Source organism: Oncorhynchus keta, chromosome 29, assembly GCF_023373465.1.
Source record: "Oncorhynchus keta strain PuntledgeMale-10-30-2019 chromosome 29, Oket_V2, whole genome shotgun sequence".
Lineage (NCBI taxonomy): Eukaryota > Metazoa > Chordata > Actinopteri > Salmoniformes > Salmonidae > Oncorhynchus > Oncorhynchus keta.
This window is the reverse complement of record NC_068449.1, coordinates 25,680,405-25,708,025: the sequence shown is the minus strand read 5'-3', so window position 1 is coordinate 25,708,025 and position 27,621 is coordinate 25,680,405. Positions and strand designations below refer to the sequence as shown.

The 27,621-nt window shown below is 43.5% G+C and overlaps 2 protein-coding genes across 2 annotated transcripts in view; one reads left to right on the top strand and one right to left on the bottom strand.

Annotated features, from left to right (window-relative positions):
* The window catches only part of LOC118362594 (transcription factor IIIB 90 kDa subunit-like), a 50,079-nt gene that overhangs the window by 4,866 nt on the left and 17,592 nt on the right, over positions 1-27,621 (top strand). The window contains exons 3-13 of the mRNA XM_052486326.1: positions 452-661; positions 1,311-1,391; positions 2,916-3,089; positions 5,534-5,565; positions 7,991-8,063; positions 12,982-13,131; positions 13,949-14,042; positions 14,160-14,286; positions 14,438-14,477; positions 14,589-14,713; positions 15,319-15,544. Coding sequence (XP_052342286.1) covers positions 478-661; positions 1,311-1,391; positions 2,916-3,089; positions 5,534-5,565; positions 7,991-8,063; positions 12,982-13,131; positions 13,949-14,042; positions 14,160-14,286; positions 14,438-14,477; positions 14,589-14,713; positions 15,319-15,544 — 1,306 coding nt within the window. The 5' untranslated portion in view covers positions 452-477. The remainder of the gene's footprint in view (positions 1-451; positions 662-1,310; positions 1,392-2,915; positions 3,090-5,533; positions 5,566-7,990; positions 8,064-12,981; positions 13,132-13,948; positions 14,043-14,159; positions 14,287-14,437; positions 14,478-14,588; positions 14,714-15,318; positions 15,545-27,621) is intronic.
* On the bottom strand, positions 8,420-11,625 carry LOC118362593 (BTB/POZ domain-containing protein 6-B-like). Its single transcript, XM_035743034.2, has 5 exons — positions 11,269-11,625; positions 10,756-11,041; positions 10,460-10,550; positions 10,246-10,364; positions 8,420-9,801 (listed from the first exon to the last, which is right to left on the bottom strand). Exons 1-5 carry the CDS (start codon positions 11,357-11,359, stop codon positions 8,769-8,771), a joined length of 1,620 nt encoding a protein of 539 aa, XP_035598927.1. The 5' UTR covers positions 11,360-11,625; the 3' UTR covers positions 8,420-8,768.

The window sequence follows — 27,621 nt, the reverse complement described above, 5'->3', positions numbered from 1 at the left end:
ACATTAGACATGCTGAACAATCATTGACGGCAATGCCACGGTCATTGATATTGGACCACTACCAGTGCATCCTACAGAAATGTCTAAATGTACAATTAGCTAGCTATATTACCACACCAGGCTTTGCCACGGAGCAGGGTTGTAGTGGTGGAATTGTCCCCCAAGCCCTGATCCAGGGTCAGGTTACAGAGGATTTAAGAAAGTGTTCACTTCTCCGGCATCTTTTTATTGTAATAGTCAATTGTTATTACTTCCAAACTCACTCATAGACGTCATGTCATGCAATTTGAGTGTAGGACACTGTTGTGGTAGTAGTTTATGCCTGCTTGACCACAACCTTTTGGCTGGAAGAGTACAATACATTTTTATGTATCCAATAAATGCAACATTTCATATGTCGACAGCATTTCTCATTCACAAAAATGTGACTTGTCTCTTCTCTTTTCTCTAGGCTGTGCTGTGTGACCAGATCTCACCATGAGTTCCAGAGTATGTAATAACTGTGGGGGCACGGACATCGATGTGGACCAGGCCAGAGGTGATGCCGTGTGCATGGGCTGTGGCTCTGTCCTGGAGTACAACGTCATTGTGTCTGAGGTCCAGTTCATGGAGACAGGAGGGGGAGGCTCCTCGGCTGTGGGACAGTTCGTAGCTGGAGACGGTGGGTGCAACTCGACTGTCAAGACATGAAATAATGACATGCCATAATAAAATGAATCATAATACTCTGAGGTTGGTTATAAGGAGTATAAGAAACTCATATATCCCATTTTTCATAAAGTTTTTCATGACATAATGAAGTTAGTCAATTGCATTGCAAAATGACATTTTAGCAGGGTGCATGACATTCCCCACCCTCTCCCAGACCCTTGCACAGACCTTGTAATCTGCAGTCCCAAACGTAACCCAGTGATGTGGCCTGGCCCATAGCCCCTGGATAGCCTCTCAGCTGATTGTTCAGAGAGGACAGTCACTTGTTAACTGGCTTTCTGGTGGGGTTGGATTTTTCTGGCACATCTGTTTGAAGTTCTCCTGAATCCCCACTAGAGTGCAGTGTTGTATTAACTTTAGTTTGAGATGAGCTCACTGTCTTTGACCCATTTGTTGTCATGCGGTGTTGTCACACTGAAAAAAGTTTGTTGACCACACTCAAATCTACTTTTGTGTCCAATAATATAATACAATGCTATATTAACATTTATATTACCATTTTTGTAATTGAACTATAGCAGATGTTGATGAATGCCTGTTTTGTAAATGTTAGATTACACTCTTGGGGTGTCATGTCTCTTATTCTTCTGTATCTATAGCCTCTGGAAGGAACCCAACTTTTGGAGAAGGGTTCTATAAAGGTGTTGGAAGGGAGTCCCGGGCCCAGTCCCTGCAGAACGGTGAGTCAACATTAAGGGTCTGCACTTGCATTCCTAAAGCATGGGTGTGCATGCATCATGAGGACTAATTGCACTTACAACAGGCCTAATAACAAGCAAATATAGGTGTGCTAGGAGATTAACCTTTGTTTTAATGTCTTTCTATGTCTTGGGGGAAAAAAGCATTTTGCCTCATGCTAGACAGACTAAACTGATACCATCTGCTTTACATGGGCCTCTGCCCCTCTGTAAGTGGCTTCCTTATCAGCACTTTATTTCAAAAGCACTTATAAAGTGGTTTTGCCTTCACCAACAAACTTGGTAGGGACAACCCATTTCCTTTATGTCCAATAGGAGGTAAACAGGGTGTGTCTACAGCAAATCTTGGTTGGCAAAGGCAAACATCCATTGCGTGCTGGAATGCCTCAGGAAAGGGCTGATGATGTAATTTCCTTTGTCTGGTAAGACACATTCAATTAGTCTGTGCTCCCTGGTTTGATGATTTCCTGTCATTTTTGTTTAGTCATGTCTATTTGGAAGTTAAATTCTTTTGGCTGAGTAAAAGTATTGTACTCTGTTATCTCCCAGTCACCTGTAGTCATCTGATGTGTCTCCTGCTGATGATGAGAGAGAGAAAGAGCGAGACGTGGATACAGCTGTGTGTGAGTGTGAAAGGTCTGTCATGCTGTGTGGATTGTCTGTGAGAACAAGAGTGGTGCTGTGATGGAACGCTCTCCTCCATAAACATCCACAGTGTCTCTGCTCTTTCTCACCCACCAACACTCTGATTAATGACTGGAATCATCCCTCCCCACCGGCACGGCTCCCCGTCCCCCGTCCCCCGTCCCCCGCCCCAACTCATCACGTCTCCTCACAATGACTAACAGGTTGCTTTTCCTATTGCTGGAGAACATCCCATATGTCCTGTGGTTGACCCATATGGCCTCAATATATCTCCAGTGTGGGAGCTTTCCAACTTCTCCCTGGCAGGGTGGTTAGATTTTATCCAGCTGTCACAGTAAATGTACCAGATGGTAATGCTGGTTGGGGTTCGGAAGAAGTTTAGACAAGGCCTGTATAGAAATCAGGGTCTTTAGTTTTTCAGACAACTTGATGAGATGAGGGGAATGTGGAGGGAGTGGTATGAGTAATGCTGGTGGTGTGCGCATGCCCTGTAATCTCAAGACATTTGTTCAGCAAAGCAGGGGGAATATTTTAGCGCAGTAAGATTTTGCATTACTTCAACAGCAGCAGTAGTTTCCCACACACATCTCTCAAGTACTTGTGTGTATTGACTGGGATATCTGCTTCTGTATAATGTCTTAAGTGTTTGCATGCAAAATTCATCAGGCGAACAGAGGACACATGGTTCTGGAAACACCTGAACCTCTGTTACAGTAATTACATGCCCTGTCATTTGTGTGTATATTTGTCAGTCTACTCTGTTTATTGTGCACCTGAGGGTGCGTCTGAGTGTAGGTGTGTACGAATACGACATGAATGTGTGGGCTATGTAATGACATGGCTGTGTTTGTGTGTCTCCAGGGAGACGTCAGATCAACACGCTGGGCCACCAGCTGCAGCTGAACCAGCACTGCCTGGACACAGCCTTTAACTTCTACAAGATGGCTGTGTGTAAACACCTGACAACGGGCCGACGGGGGGCCCACGTGGTGGCTGCATGCCTCTACCTTGTCTGCAGGACAGAGAGGACACCTCGTGTCCTTTCACACTGCAGAGGGGGGAGTAACAGAGGAAGGAGATGAGTGAGGTGAAAGGGGAATGCAAAATGTTTATACTACAATAAAAACTTTTTATATTTGTAACGTTAGCTGTAGCATCAATCTCCAGGAGTTGTAGTAGTTTTGGGCATGAATTGTGTTAATGCCCTGGTTGTGTTGTGCTCAATACTAGGGCTGCCAATATATCGGTGAGCATATCGGACTCGGCCAATATTAGCTAAAAATGCCAACATCGGCCCGATGTCTAGTTTAACGCTGATGTGCAAAACCGATGTCTAAGCTGACGTTCATGCCTACATAACGTAAGTAGATGATGTAATGACGCCACAAATACAGCGCAACACAGAACAAAAGCAGAAAAATACTAAGTGCACACTTCCAACAACTAAACAAGTTCAAGTCGAGCAGTCATATATGAGTAAGAATTTCAGCGAGACAACTGAAAGGTGAAATCCATTAAAGCAAAGATAATGGAATTCATTGCCCGTGACAACCAACCGTTCTCTGTTGTGGATGATGTTCGCTTTCGCCGACTGGTCGAGCGCCGGTACTCACTATTTTTCAGATATTGCCCTACTGGAGTTACACAGTATTGTTGAAACTCACATCCATGAGCATCACGACTGACATTTGGACCAGCGATGTCAGCCCCATGAGCATGCGGAGTCTGACAGCACAGTGGGTCGACGAGGATTTAGTCAGGAGGAAAGTCGTATTGCAAGCTCAAGAATGTGCTGGTTCTCATACCGCTGCTGCCATTTCAATGGCATTTGAGAACATGTTTTGAAACATGAACACACTTCTAGCTCCATTTGAACAACTGACTGGAGAAATAAGCTCAACTGCATCTGCAGCAGACGTGATACCCTCTGTCATGGCATTGAAAGGCCTGCTCAACAAAACTGCCGACAGACTGTGGGGTTAAAACTTACAAAAGTACTCGAGGCTGTGAACAAACGATTCGGTGGCATTCTCTCTGAGCCTCTTTACGGTGTCGCCACCATGCTCAATGCTAGGCACAAGGACCGCTACTTCGATGTAGACAAACAGGTTTTAGGTGAAATGTTAGACAGACCTGGACAATATGGAAACGGACACAGTGACAGTGCGCACAGAAGAAGAGAGGCCACAGACAGACAGAGCTGAACCTTCACTGCTTGACATGTATGATGAAATCCTGGTTGTGAATGAAACGACTGAACAAATGAACAACGGAACAGCACAGCAAGTAAGTGAAATAAATAGGTTTTGATTATGATTCTCTGGTAATGGGGACATACGTAAATGCCAACAAAATAACTTTTTCTGTGTGTGTAACCTTTATTTAACTAGGCAAGTCATTTAAGAACAAATTCTTATTTACAATGACGGCCTACTTTGGCCAAACCCGGACGAAGCTTTGCCAATTGTGCGCCGCTCTATGTGACTCCCAATCCCAGCCGGATGTGATACAGCCTGTATTCGAACCAGGGACTGTAGTGACACCTCTTGTACTGAGATGCAGTGCCTTAGACCGCTGTGAACAATTTAACTGTACTAGAATGCTAGAGCAAATCCTTCCCTATTTACATTGTTTGTGTGTGTGTGTGTGTGTGTGTGTGTGTTTCAGTGTTGTTGGAGATGGAGTATTTGATCAAGTAAAAATAGCTCTACTTCCTTTTCCACAGCTGGGGAACAGTCTGTAGTACTGTCACAGAGGACCGACATGATAAATTGAGAATGAGGACACGAGGCAAATCTTGTTCAGTGTGTCTAACAGCTGATGTAGCTCAGCGGAGGGACGTCTTGATATTTGTGATGGAGGCTCAGGGAACCATCAATTAATACATTTAGTGGGATCGTTCCCACAGGTGCTGTTGTTGGTAAAGATTTAGGCTATGGTCACATCCATGATCTTGATGAATGACAGCCAAGTTTTCACATCATAATGAAACCATCACGTTTCACGGGCAGGCCTTGGAAGTAAGCTCCCTCCCTCCTTCCCCATACTACTGAAATGGCATTGCTTTAAGTGACTGTTATTATCTCTGAGGAATTTGTTATTATTATGATGACCAATTTTGAGGGAGTCGTCCGTAATCTCATCTCCAGACTGTGTGGGATTATTTTTTTCCCATTTCAGTGGTGACCATAACCCCATTGTGAGGCTTTTTAAAAAGGGTTGTCTCAAAATCTACTTTGGCTGCCGTTAGATGGGTGCACCTGTCGCCACAGAAACGGATGCAGGGTGTGTGTCGGTCGCAGGAGACGGGTGTCTCTAGAAGCTAATGGGGGTGAGTGCTGGGGGGAGTTCAGAGGTCACGGGGTGGTTGATTCCCCCAGAAGCTGTCGCTAAATATATTTACAAATGCTGCTGGCCTGAGGTGACACTTTTTTTACTATCTTGTGGTTTTATTGACTTATATGCCACCTCATTCACAGACATGCTGCTTGACCTCAGTGAAAATCACATTGTAGGATTTGAATGAATTTATTTGCAAATTATGGTGGAAAGTAAATATTTGGTCACCTACAAACAAGCAAGATTTCTGGCTCTCACAGACCTGTAACTTCTTCTTTAAGAGGCTCCTCTGTCCTCCACTCGTTACCTGTAATTAATGGCACCTGTTTGAACTTGTTATCAGTATAAAAGACACCTGTCCACAACCTCAAACAGTCACACTCCAAACTCCACTATGGCCGAGACCAAAGAGCTGTCAAAGAACACCAGAAACAAAATTGTAGACCTGCACCAGGCTGGGAAGACTGAATCTGCAATAGGTAAGCAGCTTGGCTTGAAGAAATTGACTGTGGGAGCAATTATTAGGAAATGGAAGACATACAAGACCACTGATAATCTCCCTCTATCTGGGGCTCCACGCAAGATCTCACCCCGTGGGGTCAAAATGATCACAAGAACGGAGAGCAAAAATCACAGAACCACACGGGGGGACCTAGTGAATGACCTGCAGAGAGCTGGGACCAAAGTAACAAAGCCTACCATCAGTAACACACTACGCCGCCAGGGACTCAAATCCTGCACTGCCAGACGTGTCCCCCTGCTTAAGCCAGTACATGTCAAGGCCCGTCTGAAGTTTGCTAGAGAGCATTTGGATGATTCAGAAGAAGATTGGGAGAATGTCATAGGTCAGATGAAACCAAAATATAACTTTTTGGTAAAAACTCAACTCGTCGTGTTTGGAGGACAAAGAATGCTGAGTTGCATCCAAAGAACACCATACCTACTGTGAAGCATGGGGGTGGAAACATCATGATTTGTGGCTGTTTTTATGCAAAGGGACCAGGACAACTGATCCGTGTAAAGAAAAGAATGAATGGGGCCATGTATCGTGAGATTTTGAGTGAAAACCTCCTTCCATCAGCAAGGGCATTGAAGATGAAACGTGGCTGGGTCTTTCAGCATGACAATCTCCAGATCTCAACCCCATAGAAAATCTTTGGAGGGAGTTGAAAGTCAGTGTTGCCCAGCAACAACCCCAAAACATCACTGCTCTAGAGGATATCTGCATTGAGGAATGGGCCAAAATACCAGCAACAGTGTGTGAACCTCTTGAAGACCTCTGTCATTGCCAACAAAGGGTATATAACAAAGTATTGAGAAACTTTTGTTATTGACCAAATACTTATTTTCCACCATAATTTGCAAATAAATTCATAAAAAATCCTACAATGTGATTTTCTGGATTTTTTTTTCTCCCCCTCATTATGTCTGTCATAGTTGAAGTGTACCTATGATGAAAATTACAGGCCTCATCTTTTTAAGTGGGAGAACTTGCACAATTGGTGGCTGACTAAATACTTTTGCCCCACTGTACTTTTTTCAACCCTGTGATCGAGATTTTGCACTTTGACATTTATCCCTAATTTCTAGAAATGAAAGTGTTTCTGAATATGATTGAACAGTCACATGAATATGATTGAACATCAAAGTTGTTTCCTTATTTTAGTTGTAAAATTATACATGGTCCCATACCCACATTGACCATGAGTAGTACATCCAACAAGATGGATGTTGGCCCGTGCATTATGTTGTGCTTTGTAATTAAAGCCAGGGACTGTATAAATATAGGTCCATTTTTATGCATATAAAGTCAGTGTTTAGGGTGGAGGGACATTTCTCAGAGACACTGCTGGTCAGTTTTATTTTTATGCTCCCAGCTGTCCTTGAAGAGCTGACTCACCCCTCTGGTATTTGAAGGGTAGGAGTGGAATGGGGGTGCCTGTCCAGTCTAGGGTCAGTGTACTATGTGTAGATATTCCACTAATCCCCTATTTGTGGAGCCTCACCCAGGCCAGTGCAGTAGTCACCCCCCTCCCATGGGAATGCATGGTGATCTACATCCCCATCATCTGAGGCGTGTGCTCTCTAATCCCTGGGGACACTATGAAATGGACAGGGTCCCGGTGGAGGCTGCTGCTCCAGGCTCTGTCTGGATTGACATGTGACACCTCCACTGTTGGTTGCTATGGTGCTTGGCTAACGATGTAGTTGTTGTGTGTACAAATGTTTAATCGGGACCCGTCTCCTAAAATAGATCAGACTGTGGCTGCCATAGACCCAAGAGTGTGTCTGGTAGAGACCTAAACCCCCTAAGGTCTGGAGCGTTAGCCTGGAGGAATGAGACTGAGCTGGGCTAGAAACTAGAGCTTTAGTCATCCCCTGGTCTGGAAAATCACTGGGCTTTCTAGATAGTATGCCAGCTAAGCATTAAGTTACACTTACTATACCAGATTTGATCACGCGCTACTCATGTTATGTAACTCTGGATCATGTATCTTTACGAGGACATTGTGGACTTGACAGGGTGGGTTTCAGTGACAGTTGCACTACCTTCATGTATTTCTGGTCTTAATCTCTTCCCTGTCTTTCCCCCACAGGTAAATCTTTACATCCTGGGTAGAACCTTTCTGGTGCTGGCCAGAGTGCTCTGCATCAACGCCCCCGCCATAGGTACCTATCATCTGCCTCCCATACTCCCTTTGTTCTTATGTAAACAAAGAACTATACAGTTGAATGAGTGTTTTCGGACAAATGCTGTTGGTTGAAGTGTTGTCTTTTTTTGCTGAGGACACCTACAGTATTTACCATTCATTAAAAGTCTGAGATAAAATTGGTCACTTCACTACAACAAATATTTGGAAGCAAAGTTGTCATGATGACGTTTTGACCACATCACTTTTACCAGCTTGGTTGTAAGCACTCCTCAGTGTACCTAGACACTGAATAATCCCTTGAGTAATAATCCCACCAAAACAACAGATTTCACACATGCAGGTGAGTTGTATAATAATGAGCAGCAACCTCTGTGGCTTCTCACAAAATGTTTATGATTTTCTGCAGGTTCGTAAGCTGTCAAACAGGAACATCATGGTTGATCAGCATCAAGCTGCAAACCATTTAACTGTGTTTTATGTACAAAACAACATTGCAGAGACTGTCCACAAGTGCAATATGACTTTTTACAAGGGACTGCTTTTTGCAGCGTTAATTAAAATAATACAAATAACATTTTTATTTTAAATAAATAAGATAAAACGTTCCTTGACTTAAAAATAGTATATTGTTTAGTCTGACACTCTAGTGTCTTAATGCTACATTATAAGGCTGCAACATATGGATGTACAGAATGGTCTATATGCTCTCTACCAATCCAGCTTATGCATAGAACACCAGCTCCGGGATCTGTCCCCCCTGCACCCCAGTCCCGTTGGTACTGTCCGAGGAGCACTGGAATTGAAAAGTCACTTTTCCACACTGCACCTCCGTCATGCCTTCCTGGCCGAAATAGCTCAGCTCATTCCCGTCCAGCACGACACTCACCGTATAAAAGGCATCCTGCTCCACTTGAACTGGGTGTTCAAACCACACAGAAAATGTACTGCTTGATCCGTCCGACACAAACTTGGTCAGGTTCTGTGCTAGGGTCACCCCTTGCCGCTTCAGTTCAATCTTGACACTGTACTCAGCCTTTCCGCCACTTGACCCGTACAGACCCAGTCCAGCGATAAAGATCCGCTTGTCCACTGCAAACTGGATGCTGTCACAGCGGCCCCTGTAGCGCCACTGGTTGCTCCGGTAGGCTGACGACTGGAAGCGGTGGCACCTCTGGGGCGCCAGGCCCTGCCTCTGTGCCAGTGGGAAGTCCAGTTTTGGCTTGGTGGCCGCTGTGTACCACAGGAAAATGTCATGAGTCTCCTCCAGTGTCAAGATGTCTGACTGTGCCGCCCCATCAGCAAACTCCTCCAGGGTCATAGTGGGGATGCGCACCAGGTAGAGTGCCTTGCCCAGGACAGATCTCTTGTTGTGGGTGGTTGCCCTCAGTCCTTGCCTCTTACACTCAGCTGTGGCCCAGCTCATCATGGCATCAAAGACCACCACCTCCTTGGTGTTGAGAGTCTCTCTCTGCAGGATGATCTTCAGGGTCTGCAGGTCGATCTCACAGAAGCCCTCGGAGCCCAGGGCCAGCTCGGCCTGGGCGTCAATCACCTCCCAGCAGCGCTGTGTCAGCTCAGGTTCCTCAAACAGACGGCTCTGGGACAGCAGCACACAGGCGTTCTTGGCCTCCAGGCTGGTCTCCAGGAAGGTTACGCAGGCCTTGGCCAGGGCTGGTACAATGTACTTCTTGGCAGCGTACAGGGTAGCCAGCACGGTGTCCGCCTCCAGGTCTATCGCATCACTGTACATGTAACTGAAGGGAACAAAATGGAGGAGGAGAATGAGATTCTGGTTTAGTAAAGAAGGCAGACCAGCATGTGGAGAATAGGGATAGATATTCTTTTGAAGAAAAGAGGTAGAGGACTTGGCACAGCTTGCCCTATTTTCTCAAGGGGATAAAAAAATAAGCAATGTCTCATTGCATTGGTTTCGGATTACATTGTTATAGAATCTACAACAAAAAGAGCCATTTTATGTTCTCTTCTGCCTATTACCTTCGGGTAAATCATTGGCTTTGAATATTTGATGAACAAAGAAACCTGAAATTACAGTGCTCTACACTACTGCCCATGCCCTTTGGTGCTATAGCATTTTGGCACTTAACCCGTCTTGCTTTGGCAGAGTAATCATTTATTTTGAAGTGACATTGTGCTTGTCATGTATAGTATTGGTTTAGTATGAGGAGCGAGTGGCTTACTTCAGCAGAATTAGAAAGGCAGCAGGTTCCACGTCTGGGATATGGATTTCGGACTCCTCCTCTGCAAGATCCCCGTAAAACATGGCACAGAAGACGGAGCTACCCACTGCCAACACATACTGGAGGGAAAGACAAACGGACACATTAGTCACTCATCATATTTGTGATGGTTCTGAAAAGTAAACTTATTTTTTCAACTGGAGATGGAGCTTACCTTGTGCACTGGTACTTTCTGAGATTCACCAGGGGGACCAACAATTAAATGTATATCGGCCATGAGTTCATTGTTGAACATCAAGGCATTCCTAGAAGGGAGAAGATTTGGTATAATGATTAGGTATAATGACAACTTGGGATATTCCATATAGGGCTTGTTTTTTTGCCAGTCATACATATATTATAGCCTGCACGATGTGATTCTAATTATGGACATAAACGACATAGGCTATTGTAAACCAAGTCAAACTTTTACTAAATAGAAATAATGAATAAGTAAATAGTTGAGACTACCTCTCCCGTAGCGTGGGGTGAGAGGACTGCCAGCTGGGAGGATCGAGGTTGTTGTTGTTTATGTTTTGCTGGGTGGTCGGTGTTGTTGCAGTGGTTGTTGACTGGGTGACCTGCGCATCGCTTTTCTTGTCACTGGCGGTCACCGTAGTACCGTTGTTGGTTAGATTGGTGGTCGCAGGGTACAGTTCTGCAGCCATCTTCTTCTTCAGGGACAGGGTTAGAATCTCATAGCATACTGGTAAACTGCCTGTGTGTTTCCCAGTCTTTTTAGACTTTTTCAGTGTTTCTGGAAGTAAGAGTAAAAAAGTCAAACACTTCATGATCCGACCATGATGGAGCAACCTGCAATCTGCTGTTGGCATCGGCACACAAAGCGTTGATCCCTTTCCTATAAATAAACCACGAACTCTGATCTACTGTAGTAGCTATTATTCTGCGTTGACAATTGATACACAAATCGTGTCATTTATAGAACTATGCTGCATAAATTCAGCGATTATGAAGTCTACTAACCCCGAATCAATTGTAAGAGCAACATAAACAATATCCGTCCAATTGGGTTGTATTCCAACTTCAAGCTGAATACTTTTTTTCTCTTTCTCATTTCATCCTCTTGTTGCCGCAGAGTTGTCTCCCCAAAACGTATTATGTTCTCGCTTTTCGAGCAGATGGTAAATCCATATATAGTCCGCTGTTTTCCTGAGCAAATACTGGCAGATGTTTTTCTCCAAAAGCTACTTATCAACTAGGACAAGGCGTGGGCTACTCATTAGCTGCAGTCTGGATACGATGTGAATGGTCATTTTTCGGGGCGAGAGTTTTAGTTGCTGTCTATTTTTTTTTATATATTTGGTGTAATCCTCTCGGACGCCCAGCTCGCTGCCAACAAATCAGATTTACACATACCGTCAACGTCAGAAGCCCAGAAGAGCCTCCCCCAAGCCACTCACCAGATAAAAAAAAATTAAGGAACTCACCAGCTCCCACTCAAATTCACTGCAGCGTCCGACTGATATAAACTGTTACAGTGAATATAACCCGATCATTGTTTCTGATGTAATAATAGCCTACTTTTTTTTTTAAATAACTGATTATAGTTTGTGTAATCACTGTGTAATTTTGCTTTAAACTGTTCATGTCATATCCGATTGATTTAGTTGTGTAATAGCTCCACTCGTCAGAAATTAGACAAAGTTTGGGATGTCGCAAAATTAGTTGAGCTTTAAACTTTATTTCCTTTTTTGTATTGCCGAGTTAACATCAGCCGCACCACTTAAAAAAAAAACATGTATTGGATGCATGGCACGTGCAAAATCTGAGCACACGAGACCACACTGGTGTTTACCTTGGGGGACTGTGGGCGCGTTAGATCATAGAGGGGATAGTTCCTGAAGTTTACTTCATTAACTTGAACAGAGCCAGCCCAGCAGCCATGTTAGATTCGAAGAGGTTGGTTAGGGACAGGGGTTGGGGTCTGGCCATATCCTATTACCAGTCAGAGGGCTCTGCTGCTGCCAAAGGGATAATTTGTCTTCTTGATGTACATTTTTGTCAGACTAGACGCAGGTTGGGGTGCGGACTGCACATTTTGGTCACAAACAAAAGGGGAATAGGGAAAATTGCACAGTCATCTAACCCTATACCTACACACTATCCACAAACACCCACCACACCATCCCAGTACTTCGGTCCTAAATGATCCCATCCATCTGCCTGGGAGAATGGAACCCCTTCTCTCAACTTCCTGTAGATCTTCTGTACTTAAATTACTTGCACCAAATATTTATCTGCTATCTATCTCCCTGTCAAATCACTCACTTTTGGGCTATCCTCTACTCTCTTCACTGCCTGAGCATAGGAAACTTTCTGCCCCACTCGAACTCTGGCGGTCTTTCTCTCACAGGGCACTTCGGATCCCCAGCTGCATGGGCGCACCTACAATTTTGACACCATGCTTTCTCTATCCCAACTGTACACTAAGAGATCATTTGATCCAAGTGTAACTATTTGTTCTTATTGGTCACAATGTGATCCACTGGGAATGGTATGACGATATCCAGTACTTATTATATTTTCATTAAAGAAGACATACCACTTTCTGATCAATGTAGTCTACACAGAGTTGTAAAACCCTGTATAACATTGAGACATCTGCAATGTATATATTAGCATATTAATATTGCTTGTCTTGGTTGGATCTTGAAGAGTGTATCATTCTCATTCTAGACCCCTGCCTGTGCATCCCTTGCTTTGCTCACATGCTGGAGTTTGGGGAGAAAAACCATGAGGTGTCCATGACAGCACTGCGACAGCTGCAGAGGATGAAGAGGGACTGGATTCACACTGGACGGAGGCCATCAGGACTGTGTGGCGCAGGTAACCATGAGCAACAGTTAAATCACACCACACGTTAGCACCACAATCACAGGTAGGCTAACTCTCATCATAAATAACAGAAACCACAGGGGAACCATGTCCACTGGTATTCCACACTATAGGGAACTGTAATCCTAAATCAGAATTAGCTGCAATCACAGGTGACCTTTGTTAATAGGTGACCACTAATCACAAGTAATGCTCATAAGTAACCACAGCCTCCAATCAGCGTCAGTGTATACTGCAGTCTGTTCCCTACTTACTGGACCTGAACAGAACCCTGCTCGGATGTATTGCTGGCAAGACATCCTGAAACTGAAGAGCCAACTTCCCCGGGCATGTGGACATTTACACTCCTATTTTCACTTTTCTCCCTTTCTCTCCTCTGCAGCTGCAATATCTGAATAATTAATTGCTTATCATTAATCATTGAGAGGATTCGCTTACATGAAGGATGGAAAAGTTTAGATGAGCTTCTTACTCAATAGGAAGTGAATGTGTGAGCGAGACTGTGGGATTGCTAAAAGCCAGATACTAGAACGTCAGATAATTCAAACTGCTTGTGTAAAAACGGAATCGTACATCCGTCTTTAAACAGACATTACGTTTTGTAACTGACTCCATGCACAGTAGCATGGGTTACTGTAAAACTGAATTGATGATTTATCTAATGACTTAGATTATCATTAATAGGGTATTATGACGTTATTACATGAATATTACACAACATTTGGTGAGTACATTTGTAAATGTAAGTGTTGGCAAGGTGTGTGGGATGGATAGTGTGTTTCACCTGTGCGTTTGTTTGTGTTCTCAGCCCTGTTGGTCGCTGCTCGCATGCACAAGTTCCGCTGTACCATCAAAGAAATCATCAGTGTAGGGAAGGTGTGTGAGGCCACACTAAGAAAGAGGTGAGAGCTGCTTGAGAAGTATATTACAGCATCCTCCAAAGGAAATCTGATTAGTCTTGTGTGTTCTCACTAATCTCTATGAGGAGTACACTAACACTATTCTTTCTCATGGTTCAGGTTGAATGAGTTTGAGGACACGCCCAACAGTCAGCTGACCATTGAGGAGTTCATAAAAGTGGATCTCGACCAGGAATGTGACCCGCCCTCTTTCATCGATGGCCAGAGGAATAAAAGAATGAAGCTGGTGAGGAGGAACTGCCGAGAGGATACAACTGTACCGACCTTGTTTACTTACCTTGTCCCGTGTTTTAACCTGTGTTTTGTCCCAATGTGGTACGGTTGTCTTTTTTTCATTCACATGCTGCTCTTTTTTTGTGTCTTTTTTTTTCTTCTAGCTTGAGGAAGAATTGGAGAAGAAGATTGGTTATGTTCAAGGTACCATTATGATCCGTGTCTAGTCAAGTTTGAACTAAACTCTTCATAAAGTTCCAAAGAGTATAAAGTTAGAGTGGAGTCAGCAGAGTTGTTTGGGTTTTATCTCAACAGGCGAGATCCATGAATACCAGGATGAGATTGAGATGGAGCAGAGCCGGCCCAAGTTGAGAGTGATGTATGGGTCCTATGCAAAAACAGGTACGGCACAGATGGGTCCTTCTGCGCTCGTCAGCCATGCCAGTCCTCCAGCTAGAACCCCCATGTGGAGGAGGGAATATCTCCGTATTCTGCCACTCTATTGTCACTAGAGCCTGAAACTTCTCTAAATACACAGAAATTGTTTTTTTAGGTGACCAAATTTGATGTTCACTCAAAATGCAAATGAGAATGTTATGATGCACCTTTGCTGTCTAACTGTAATGGGCTAAACTCTCTAACCATCTGCACCCCTCTAGCTGGTTGTGTTGCATTTTTGTCCACTGCATGGCCTTCAGCAGGGGAGGCCTCTGGCTGTCTGACTGGCAGGCCTGTTGCTCCTCTGCCTGGGCTGGGAGTCCAAATTTTAACACACACACTGGGCTTTTATCAACACTAAGATGGCTGTCATCATGATGATACTTTGACAGCTTAATAGTACCATAGGATTATTGAGGAAATAATTTTCTGCATCATGTCAGATAATTTAGCTGTCAGTTTCATGACAAAAAGGAAGTACATGTCTTGTTCTTTTTCTCCCCCTCCTAGATCCCCTGGAAAAAGAGGATGATGACGATGATGATGATGATATATTTTTTTATATATATATATATATATTTATGAAATATCTCTTCCTGGCTGGCAGGAGAGGGAGGACGAGGAGCTGAAAGCTGTGGCCCAGCATCTCAACAAGGACCTGTGTGACCAGGTTCTCCCTGGAGAGGAAGAGGAAGGGTGTGGAGAGAGGCACGAGGAAAGACCTCCACGCAGAGGCCCATCGTTGGTCTCCCTCCTAGGGCCCATGCCCACCGCAGCCAACCTGGGCCTCCCAGAGTCCATCAGCAAGTCCCCCGAAGAGGAGAAGGAGAACGGTGAGCAAACCTGTCGCTTAAGGCGTCCGCATGCTTCAGTTCGGCTGGCGGCTAGCCAAAGTCGGCTAGGTGAAACGAACAAGTGTGTGTCATAATATATGCACAAACTCTTCCGAACTGTTTTGGTTGGGAAGCATGCGGATGCCTTTTCTGTAGATGCTTTAAAAAAATATATATATACTGTTTGTTGCATAGGAAATATTCCTTACTGCTACTTTCTCATTTTGATATTCCACTGTCACTCACTTCACCCTATCTTCTATTTCTAGAAATGTCAAGATGTGGGGGTTTTCATAGGTGTGAGAGATGAGGAGTATGTTGACTCTGATGTGGTGAAGGGGATTGATTTTCATGGGAGTGGGCATCTGGGGAGTGTAGAGAGAAGGTGAAAGGTGAAGTGTTAGTCGAAGGAGGGGATGGGTAAGTGTGCGGCCACTAAGACAGAAACGTCATCTTGACCTTCTATTGTCAGAAGAATGGATTATAAGATGGGGTTCGTTTTAAAAGACGCACCATTCCGTGATCAAAATCGTCTTGAAACATATTCTTTCAAATTAACGGATCAAAGGGTTTTATTGACTGACGTTAGTTTGTTGTTGTACATTTGTCATGTGGATGTCCGGAATGGGAAAAATCAGTATTAGCCTACATTTTGAATAGTTTTTATGTTAGGCTTTTAATATGCTGCTCTTTTAACATGTGGCTGATCTCGTAGTCAGAGGATGATTAAAGGAAACCAGTGTTGGTGTGTGCGTGTGTGTGCCTCTTTTGTTTTCATTTGGAGCTGTATCGCTTGAAGATGTGGCAGGCTGCTAGAGGTCTCTCAGGCCTGGCTAATTGTGGTGGGATTGGGAGGGGCAGAGGCTCAAGGGCTCCCCAGCTCAATCTTTAAAGCATTAAGTGGACAGAGTAGTACCTTGTCATTAGTGTGGTGTCTTTCATCCCCTGTGTGTGTGTGTGTTCTGTTCTGTTTTCGTGCACTGTTGGTTTGGGCACTACTTAAGGGGGGAGGGGGTCCTTTGAGAGCCTGTTTGTGCGTTTAAGACACTAAAGATTGTTTTAGTCCACTCAATCTGTCATCCATCCATCAAGCTTGTATTGAAAGGTGGAAACCAGAGGCATGGCTAGAAAGATTGTTACAATTTGAAGTGTTCCTCTAGTCTAGATTCCTTAGTCTCTACACTTACACTTTACACTTGAGTCAGGAGAGAGCAGCCAGTCTTGGCGAAGATTTGTGACTCGGCAGCCTGATGTCTATATCAGAGGTAGCACCACAGGTCTCAGAATGGTGGGGAGATTTTTTTTATCCTGATGGTAACCAGCTAAAATTCTGGAACCTAAGTTGTAGAAGAGACATTTAGGGTTGCCCTATTGCCTGGTGCAAACTGAACTGAGCAGTCGGGCAACTTGAGCCCGCTCTAAAGTTTCCCCTGGTGATATTGTTTCTGGTTACCGTTATTCCCATTTTTAAAGTGAAAGGCGGACAATTTATGACAACTGGGCAAGTTGACCCTGCTCTGTGGTTACCCCATTAAGGCAGGTGATAAAAAAAAAATGTTATACCTGAAAACAATAAAACTGAAAATAATTCCAGTGACCTAAGTGCTCACCAATTGCGTTTGCTTGCCAAGATTACTTAGCACCTCTGAACGTAATTTGTGGACCGAGTGCGTACCGATTTTAGAATCATGTGAAAAATGTTGGTGGTCAGATGTTACATTTGGTGCTATGTGTGCGAGTCTTAATAAAGTCCTACCCTGGGGTGTCGCTAAAGCTGTATGTCTTTTACCTACTACACCGAAAGCCAAAGTTTGCTCAGGACGAGCAGCTTGCAAGCCACTATCCTATTGCGCTTGAGCTGTGATTTCAATATTTTAAAATAGAACCAAAGCGTAATTCCTCCCTGTTGTGTAATTAAGTGACCGATAAGTTGTGGCATTTCTGCGTGTAAACAACTTATCACATTTTTGGGCAAGTAACCATAATTTTGGGCAAGTAACCATAATTTTGGGCAAGTAACCATAATTTTGGGCAGCCAAAAAATACTGCTGACTTGCCTGATGGTCAAGTGCTTTTCAGACCTTAATGTCAATCCCTGTGTAGGGTATGACCGTGATTAATCACAGGGTTCGCTCAAGGTGCTAGAAGTGCTTGAAGGTTTTGAATTTGGAGCCCCTGAAAATAATTTCTCAATTTGGTGGTTGAAAACTCATTGCATTTATTGTATCTTAGTTCTTCTGCTCCAATTATAATTATCTGTGATTTTCATTTGTGATCAGTTTTTGTGAGAGATGTTGCTGCTTTCATTTGTTTCCTGCTGTTTCAGTTGACAGGTGTTAGGCTACTCTGTTGCGTTTTTTTTGCGTGAAAACCAAGTGCAGCTATTATCAGGATGACAACATTGAATGTTGGTTTCAACTTGGCTTTCCGTACAAAACCTTCCTTTACAAAATTAACCTATTTTTTTGGTCATTTTGTTGTTCTAAAAACATGATACAATAACCCTTCATGTGAAATGGTGAGATGAATGCTACTGCTACATGGACATAGTGCATTCGGAAAGTATTCAAAAGGAAAGTATTCCCCTTCACATTTTGTTACATTACAGCCTAATTCTAAAATGGATTAAATATCCCCCCCCATCAATCTACACACAATACCCCATAATGACAAAGCAAAAACTGTTATTTTGAAATGTTAGAAAATGTATACAAAAAAATATCACATACATAAGTATTCAGACAGTACTTTTTAAAGCACATTTTGCAGAGATTCCAGCCTTGAGACTTCTTGGGTATGATGCTACAAGCTTGGTACAGCTTTATTTGGGGAGTTTCTCCCATTATTTGCAGATCCTCTCAAGCTCTGTCAGGTTGGATGGGGAGCCTTGCTGCACAGCTATTTTCAGGTCTCTCCAAAGATGTTCGATCGAGTTCAAGTCCGGGCTCTGGCTGGGCCACTCAAGGACATTCAGAGACTTGCCCTGAAACCACTCCTGCGTTGTCTTGGCTGTGTGGTTAGGGTTGTTGTCCTGTTGGAAGGTGAACCTTGGCCCCAGTCTGAGGTCCTGAGCGCTCCGGATCAGGTTTTCATCAAGGATCTCTCTGTACTTTTCTCCGTTCAACTTTCCCTCGATCCCAGTCCCTGCTGCTGAATGGTGCCAGGTGCCAGGTTTCCTGCAGATGTGACGCATAGCATTCAGGACAAATCCTTCAATATTGGTTTCATCAGACCAGAGAATTTCGTTTCTCATGGTTTGAGAGGCCTTTAGTTGCCTTTTGGCAAACTCCAAGCAGGCTATTGTGCCTTTTACAGAGGAGTGGCTTCCGTCTGGCTACTCTACAATGACGTCGTTATTTTTCGAGTGCTGCAGAGATGGTTGTCCTTCTGGAAGGTTCTCCCATCTCCACAGAGGAACTCTGGAACTCTGTCAGAGTGACCATCGGGTTCTTGGTCACCTCCCTGACCAAAGCCCTTCTCCCCCGATTGCTCAGTTTGGCCGGGCGGACAGCTCTAGGAAGGCTTTGTTTTTGCTTTGACATGCACTGTCAACTGCGGGACCTTATATAGACAAGTGTGTGCCTTTCCAAATCATGTCCAATCAATTGAATTTACCACAGGTGGACTCCAAGTTGTAGAAACATCTCAAGGATGATCAATGGAAACAGGATGCACCTGAGCTCAATTTCAAGTCTCATAGCAAAGGGTCTGAATACGTATGTACATAAGGTATTTCTGTTATTTTAAAACCTGTTTTCGCTGTGTGTGTGTGTGTGTGTGTGTGTGTGTGTGTGTGTGTGTGTGTGTGTGTGTGTGTGTGTGTGTGTGTGTGTGTGTGTGTGTGTGTGTGTGTGTGTGTGTGTGTGTGTGTGTGTGTGTGTGTGTGTGTGTGTGTGTGTGTGTGTGTGTGTGTGTGTGTGTGTGTGGTTTGAGGGGGGGAAATAATTGAATCAATTTTAGAATAAGGCTGTAACGTAACAAAATGTGGAAAAAGTGAAGCGGTCTGAATACTTTCCGAATGCACTGTGTATATACTGTGTGTGCTTGCATCGGCCACATCTACAGGTAGGAAAATCACCAATCATGAATCCAATCTATTTACTCATGAAATGTCCACATTATTCTGACATTTTAGAATGTAATGATAATTTAAATTCCAACTTGCCAATGTCTGTATGAACCCTGAATTAGTTGTAAAATGGTTTTAATATGGGCTATGATGATGGGATCAGAGTGTTTCTAACCAGGTCACATAGTTTAAAAAAAATCCTGGACCAAGGGAGGATAAAACCCCTGTCAAACTGCAGCTGCCTTGTACTTATCAATTCTATTTAAAACTAGACTAACTGAGGGGATTCCGTTACAGAGACAACTAGGTTCTTTCACAAATGAGTGCCTTTTGCATCCCTTTGATATTTTAAGTAGAGATTGTGCACAACTATTGAAAAGCCGATATATTAAATGAAGTGCACTTTTAATATAGACCACATGGAAAGTGCAGTAAATCACTTTTTTTTTCTAGGAATAAAGACTGCGTTTGACAGGTTCCCCTGCACCCTCTAGGAAGATTTTAACCTGCGTAAACCACAACATTTCTCCATGTTTACACCATCACAGTCATTTCTGGCGATTTATTTATTTGATGGAGAACAAATATTCTAATTTTAAGGTCAATACTGTTACATGAACTGAACTCTGGTTTTAATATGGTGAAACTATTCCTTTAAAAAAAAAAATCTAAAGAAACATTATCTTATAGTCAAGTCCTAGTGTAAAAGGCAGGTGAGCTTGTTTTACTCTTTTTTTGTTGCCATTTTCTGGTGTTTTATTTTGGAAAACTGAGTGGGTTGAGCATAACACGTCAGCCCCATCTTGAGATGGGAAAACAACATGTTTTATTAAGATGAACATTTTTGCATTTATGACCATGTTAAAATTGGGTGAAACAAAATGTTAATCAAAAAGCACCCAATTTGGTGGAATGACCCAACTGCGACTTGAAAACATAATTATCATGGCTGAGCTTGCTTTATGCAGGGTTGCATCATGTAGACCTATGCATCTGTAATTAAAAAGTTAACACAGTCTAGCCTATTGGATTGAAAAGACCTTGGTAGCCTAGCAAACCTAAGTTTGAATATTAACCAAATTTGATCACATTCACATTTTCTTGACACAAATAAATTGGCTTAGGTTAGAAATTCCTAATGTTACTGCTTAATTTCCACTGGCCAGATGGGACAGTGCACATACTGTAGGGAGGCTACAGTTCAGCAGACTGAAAAACCCTCTACTTCTATTCCAAGTGAAAATGATGAATCGGACACCTTATCGATCGCAACAGCTCATGGTCCTCCTGGAATCAGATGTTTTTTCTGACTCAAAGGAGGAACGTAGTTAGAGAAAGGCTGATGAATGTCTGGCACGAGCTGTGCATGCAACTGGTTCACCTCTGATGCTCACAGGCAATGTGTATTGGAAGAGATTTCGGAATGTTCTTTGCCCAGCATACACCCCTCCAACCAGACATGCTTTATCTACTCAGTTGCTGGATGCAGAGTTCAAGTCAAGGTCAAGCAAATCATAGCGAAAGCAGACTGTATTGCAATCATCTTTGATGGGTGGTCGAATGTTCGTGGGCAAGGAATAATTAACTACATCATCTCCACTCCTCAACCAGTATTCTACAAGAGCACAGGCAAGGGACAACAGACACACCGGTCTCTACATTGCAGATGAGCTGAAGACAGTCATCAATGACCTTGGACCACCTCAGTCTGATGTTCAAGAGGTGGACATTGAGGAGGTCCAGGGAGAAGACATGGAAGCCTGAGAGGAAGACAACCAAAGCTTTAGTTTCTAGACTATCATTTTACAGATGTATGTTGAAAATGTTTTTGGGCAATGCGATGGCTCATTGGGGATCATTCAATATTCCCTTTTGTTGTTCAGTGAAATCACCCCATGTGAAGACTCAACTCATTCATTTAAATTTCAATTCATAACTAAATTGTTTTATTTCTATTGGAAGGATTTAATCATTTGGAATTATGTCTACTCAATAACGTCACCGATGTGCACAAACCCACTGTCGCTGGACCAGACAGGACTGGCAAAAAGTGCTATTCACGTTTATCGTCGAAGGAATGAGCGTTACACCAAGGCCTGTACTCTGAAGCGGGATCGATTTGGAGGTGGAGGGTCCATCATGGTCTGGGGCGGTGTGTCACAGCATCATCAGACTGAGCTTGTTGTCATTGCAGGCAATCTCAACACTGTGCGTTACAGGGAAGACATCCTCCTCCCTCATGTGGTACCCTTCCTGCAGGCTCATCCTGACATGACCCTCCAGAATGACAATGCCACCCGTCATACTGCTCGTTCTGTGCGTGATTTCCTGCAAGACCGGAATGTCAGTGTTCTGCCATGGCCAGCGAAGAGCCCGGATCTCAATCCAATTGAGCACGCCTGGGAACTGTTGGATTGAAGGGTGAGGGCTGAGGAACTTGCAGGTGCCTTGTTGGAAGAGTCGGGTAACATCTCACAGCAAGAACTGGCAAATCTGGTACAGTCCATGAGGAGGAGATGCACTGCAGTACTTAATGCAGCTGGTGGCCACACCAGATACTGACTGACTTTTGATTTTGACCCCACCCCCCTTTGTTCAGGGACACATTATTCCATTTATGTTAGTCACATGTCTGTGGAACTTGTTCAGTTTGTCTCAGTTACTTAATCTTATGTTCATACAAATATTGACACGTTAAGTTTGCTGAAAATAAACTCAGTTGACAGTGAGAGGATGTTTCATTTTTGCTGAGCTTAAAAGGTTGCTAGATCTAGTCCCCGAGCTGACATGGTAAAAATCTGTTGTTTTGCCCCTGAATAAGGCAGTTAACCCACTTGTTCCTAGGCCGTCATTGTAAACAAGAATTTGTTTTTCACTGACTTGCCTAGTTTAAAAAAAGGTTGAATAATTATTATTATTATTATTTTATTGTTTTAACTGAAAAGTGCTGTGGCAAATGCCTGCTCGCCACAAGTTTGCCGGCGGCCCTGGTCTACATAGTTTTGTCTTAAGGGAGCACTGTCCTGTACCATTTAGAGCAGGCATTGATTGAAGTGCTTTCATCCAGGCACTTAATCCAATCGATGACTTTTGGCTGACCTTAACTGCCTCACTGAGCAAAGTCAACCTCTGGCACTTTTTAAACGGCTCTGCTTTTATGGGCTGGGAATGTCAGCGCTCCGCAAGGGCTGTTTTAAAAGTGTTGGCTTCTGAATGTAGGTGAATCTAGCTAGGGTTGCAAAGGGAGGGTATACAGTATTACTGGTGACTTTCTATGTTTTACCAGTTAACTATCAGAACTTTTGTAACTTTAATGTTTTTTTTATTTTATCACATTACATTTTGGGTACTTCAGATTAACACAGGTGTCTGTAATGATCTATGACCCTCTGTGTGGCCTTTATATATTTAGCATCATCAACTTAGTGAATACCATTGGTGTTTTAATATGAGGGTTTCAGCATGATTTTGTATTTTGTATTTTTTTTACTTTTATAAAAAAGTCTTATGTCAATATGTCTGTTTTGGCACAACTAGTGGCAGTTGTGAAAAAAAGTAAGTAGTTGGAAAAGTACATTTCTGACAAATGCCATTGTTGATTTAGATGCTTTTATTCATTAATTAGGCTATTTCCTCTTGAACCATATGACCTATCTACTGCAAACTCATGGACAATATGGACACAGATATAAAACGTTAGCCTGCCTTCTTTTCCGTTTTCTCTGTTTCACCTCTATTCTCTGAACATTCTGGTAACTTTGGTAAATTACCGGTAGTTTTGCAATTCTAATCTCAGCTATTTAATTTCAGTTGTTGATTGCCCAGAAACCAAACTCACGCCTCGTTTCCCCACATCTGTCAGGTGTTGATAACCATTAGTCACCCAAAGACTGAAGTTGTGCATTGCTGCCAGTGCTTAAAGCCATTTGTAAATAGACTCACCCAAGCAGAAATCCTGCCTCTCCAATTCTAAGACTACAACTACTACTCTGGACACTTATAGCTAAACCTACCAATTTATAACGACCTGTGTGTGAGAATGTCTTACAGCAGATCTAACTGAGCAATGATGGGATCACCGTTTATTCATTTTGGCTGTTAAAATATATGTTTGGAAGCTATTAAAGGTGTAATAGAATCAAATGTTTACTGCATCTGCAGCACCACACTCTATCCATGTGACCAACCTACCCGAGCTAGCCTTAAAAAAATGTAGTCCATTGTAAACACCACAGCTTTTCTATCCTCCTTCCATTTAACAAAAAGGCAATCATAGAGAGGTCAGACGGAGCTAACCTCCACCCACACATACACACACCCACGCTCCGTTTAGTCATTACACTATGTCTCTGACAGCTATGGATGCCTCAATTCCACAGTGAGGAGGCGGGATGTGGGGTGTTTACAATGCTTGGGGGCGGTACAGTAGAACTGGGGCCAGCTTGACAGATGGCTGGATGGCCAGCCACTCTGAGAATGGTGTGGTGGGGTGATGACTGATGACAACACAGAGATATACTAAAATGTGGAAGAAATAAAAACATTCTAGTATTTATTTTAAGCCTCTGTCTCTACAGGCCTACTATACTTTTTCAGCAAGTCTCACAAAGCCCTTTTTTGAATGTGAAACCAGGCTGAAATATGTGTGTTTTCTGAAGAGCTGTAGTAGTATTTCCTAGGCTTGGTGAGATGCTGCATCATAGTCTGACATGTCATCTGATAGAGTCCTGACTGGACATGATCCGTCTCCCTGGCCTGGGGAGGGAAGGGAAACGGTGTGTCTGCAGCTCCCAACCTGAGTGGAGATGATGGCAGCCATTTACCATGAGGCCTCAGGCTGTTATATCACGCACGCCACGTATGCCACACACACACAAGGCACCAGATTGATGGTTTTCAGGACATTCACCACAAAATGTCCTTGATGCAGTATAGGGTCAGAAGTAGGACAGTCCCCAACAACAACAAAAAATATTAGTTGACCGAGAGTCGACTGTTCTTTCAACCAGTCAATTGGTCAACATTTTTAAACGTGTATTTTCCCCTGACCCTCCTCCTCCAGCTGTTTGCCGTTAAGCTCCTGAATTTGCCTGTAACCGGCTACACCAGTGGTCGGCAACCTTTTCCATTTGGAGTGCCAAGTTATTGTATAATTTCTATTGATCTGCGTGCTAGTTATGATTTTCATAAGCACATTTTTGTGGAACAGTTTAATTTGGAAGTCTTCATCTCAAAGTCAATGTCATGTGGTTAATCAAAATTATATCTAAATGAAAATGGTACAGATCTAAAATTGACTTCTATTGCTATTGTGTGAAAATAGCTGACATAGAGCCAACAAATAAATACATTGCAGCCTGCAGGTAGAAAATATCCGGATAAAAAAATAAGTATCCTTTAAATCACATTGGCTACGCATAGCCTGTCTGCAAGGAAGCCTTTGAAACGGTCTTTTCATCAAATTGATTTTTATCAGAAAAAGATAACATATCTGAATTCTGTGTGGTTAAAGGCTTGGGAAGGATAATGAAGTGGGCTGTAATTAATGCCTGGTGGACCCCTGTCTCCCAAGGTTGAGTACTAGAGATGCGCTCAATATGATGAACCAGCACAATGCCCTGCCCCCAGCAGCACTATCTCTCACTAGCTCCCTTTCGATCTCCCTCTGTCTCGATCTCTCTTGCACTCCTTCCCTCTCTGGCTCAGTACAGGGGCCCAGGCATGAGGAGCAGGTGGCTGAGTGGGAGTAGGGTCTGTCTGGGCTCTGTCAAGGTTAGGGAGGTCACATTTTAATGGGTGCACTTCTCCTCGCCTCAGCCTGGCCTGCCCCTGTCAGTCATGGAGAGTATTACACTTCTTTTTTTTTTCTCTCTCTGCTCTTCTTGTTTGGCTGTCTTCGGGGCAGAGCTGCCATGTAGTCTATTTGATACGATTGCTGGTTCTGAATGGAAACTTTTGAGAATGATGAGGCTTGTCATGTTCTCAGGTTAAGGGAAAGGCTGTGTTTGATATGCTTGGAGCAGTGTTGTTGGGAACATCAAGGTAGTCTTGAAGTCTAGGTAATAGTGATCCACCGTGAGCAGCACCATGTCACTAGCTGATTCATCCCGAGGATCACACAAACTCTGGAGAGTCTTTTGTTTGTGGAGAGTGGAGTGGAGAGGGGAGGAGGATGCAGGTGAGAAGGAACGGCAGACACCAGCACCGATGGTCCCTGTCATTTGCTGAACCACACTTTTTTTCCCCCTGTTCCTCTGAAGACTGAAATGAAATATGGGCTCAAGGAGATCAATGAACTTCAGCGATGCTCTTCTTCTTTCTCTTTCTCTCCATCTTCAAAAGGCTCTCTCCACCTGCTAGGGTTTGTTCCTGAGGGCATGTTTCTTTTCTTTATTTATATCAGTGAAGCTTTGCGGGGTAGCGTCTAATCTGACCACATCACAGGCAGGCCGCCTGAGACCGAGCCGTGCGGGGAATGGGGATGGGGGTGAGCCATCAGTTAGGCTGCCTGAGACCGAGCTGTGCGGGGGAGTGGGGATTGGGGTAGGGGTGAGCACGAGTCAGGTTACCCATATCTGAGGATCTGGACAGAATGGGGTGTTTTTAACTTGCCCACACAATTGATGATCTGACAGTGGTCTATTCCTCCGCTTCCTCCTCCTTGCCTCCCTCTCCTCTGTGGTGGATTGAGAGTGCATTCCAGAGTGCTCCAGGGGGAGGGGAATCTGCTGGAAAATAAATGTTCCCTGGAAAAGGAAAGGCCCAAGAAATCCTGGGGCTCATGGCATTGAAATGCAGGGTGTGCTGTGCCTTGTGCTGGGATCTGGGGGTACTTGAGATTCTGCCAAAACTCCTCAGGCTCCCGTCAGCCAGCCCAGGACTAGGTGCTGGGGAGGGGCAGAGCGAAATTTTAGAGATGGAACAATTCACCAAAATACATCGGTCCCTGCTCAAATGTATAAGATATGGTCAGCGGGACCCCAAACCGATTCAATTGTAGCATGCATTGGTCAGAAAATCGATTCAAACGTTATGAATCACCGGTTCACTTTTTCTTTTTTATTGTTACTCAAATTACTTTCTTTCTACCTTCTGAAAATAGCTATTTTGTAACAACTGCGTCCTCCAGTGTCGAAGAAAGCATGTAATTGTGTTGACACTCATTATTCTAGAAGTAATTCTGCATGCCTGACAACCTCAGTTTCGCATGCTGACCAATGAGCAGTAGGCTTATTCCTAATCTGGCACAGATGTGCGTCACCTTAAGCATTCAAATGTTTGTAGAAATGGCTTGTGCAATATCAGGCTTTATTTGTTGTGTATGTAAATTAGCTAGCTAGCTAAACATTTGGCTATGGGCTGGCAGTATGGTATTATGGAGAGTGAATTCAATTGTTTCTAAGTCATCTTTCTAGGTAGTTGTCTAGCTTTGGCTATCTGGCTAGTATCAACAAGGGCTTTCTACAAAATAGCAACATTTGAGTTGATGAGTGGCTAACGCCTTCCACGTTTTTCTGTGTGAACACAAAAGAGCTTGACTGCCGACACTGTTCAGAGCTGTACGATTCCAGCATGTAAAGATGCAAGACTAATACACAACACAAAACAATACATTAATGAAAGCTCTTACAATATTAAATGATTACATTTCTCTAAAACACGACCAAGTCAGAACAGTAGGTGAAAATAAGAAGGGAAAAGGGACCGAATGTATTATGGTGAGGTACATGGACTGCTAACAGCTTACTCCACCACATACACTTAGTATTACTTTCTTAGCTACAGTATACATATCTCCCTGGTGTAATTACATCATTATGCAGCAGCATACAATACAATTTCTGACTCACCTTGTGTTGCCCTCACTTGAACAGGAAGGTGGTGCGGCGGTCCTTTTATCATCAAACTTACATCAAAGTCTGGCATTATCTGGATTTATGGTGCTTTCAAGACAACTGGGAATTTGGGGGAAAAAACTAGGTTGAATCATGACATCAGTAATCTTCAG

Excerpts from the sequence above, each read along its gene's own strand:
- LOC118362593 (XM_035743034.2), bottom strand. The coding sequence starts at position 11,359 with ATGAGAAAGAGAAAAAAAGTATTCAGCTTGAAGTTGGAATACAACCCA. Across the intron at positions 11,042-11,268 it reads GCTCTTACAATTGATTCGGG|AAACACTGAAAAAGTCTAAA; the intron begins GTTAGTAGACTT and ends TCTTACTTCCAG. Across the intron at positions 9,802-10,245 it reads GCCTTTCTAATTCTGCTGAA|TTACATGTACAGTGATGCGA; the intron begins GTAAGCCACTCG and ends TGTTCCCTTCAG.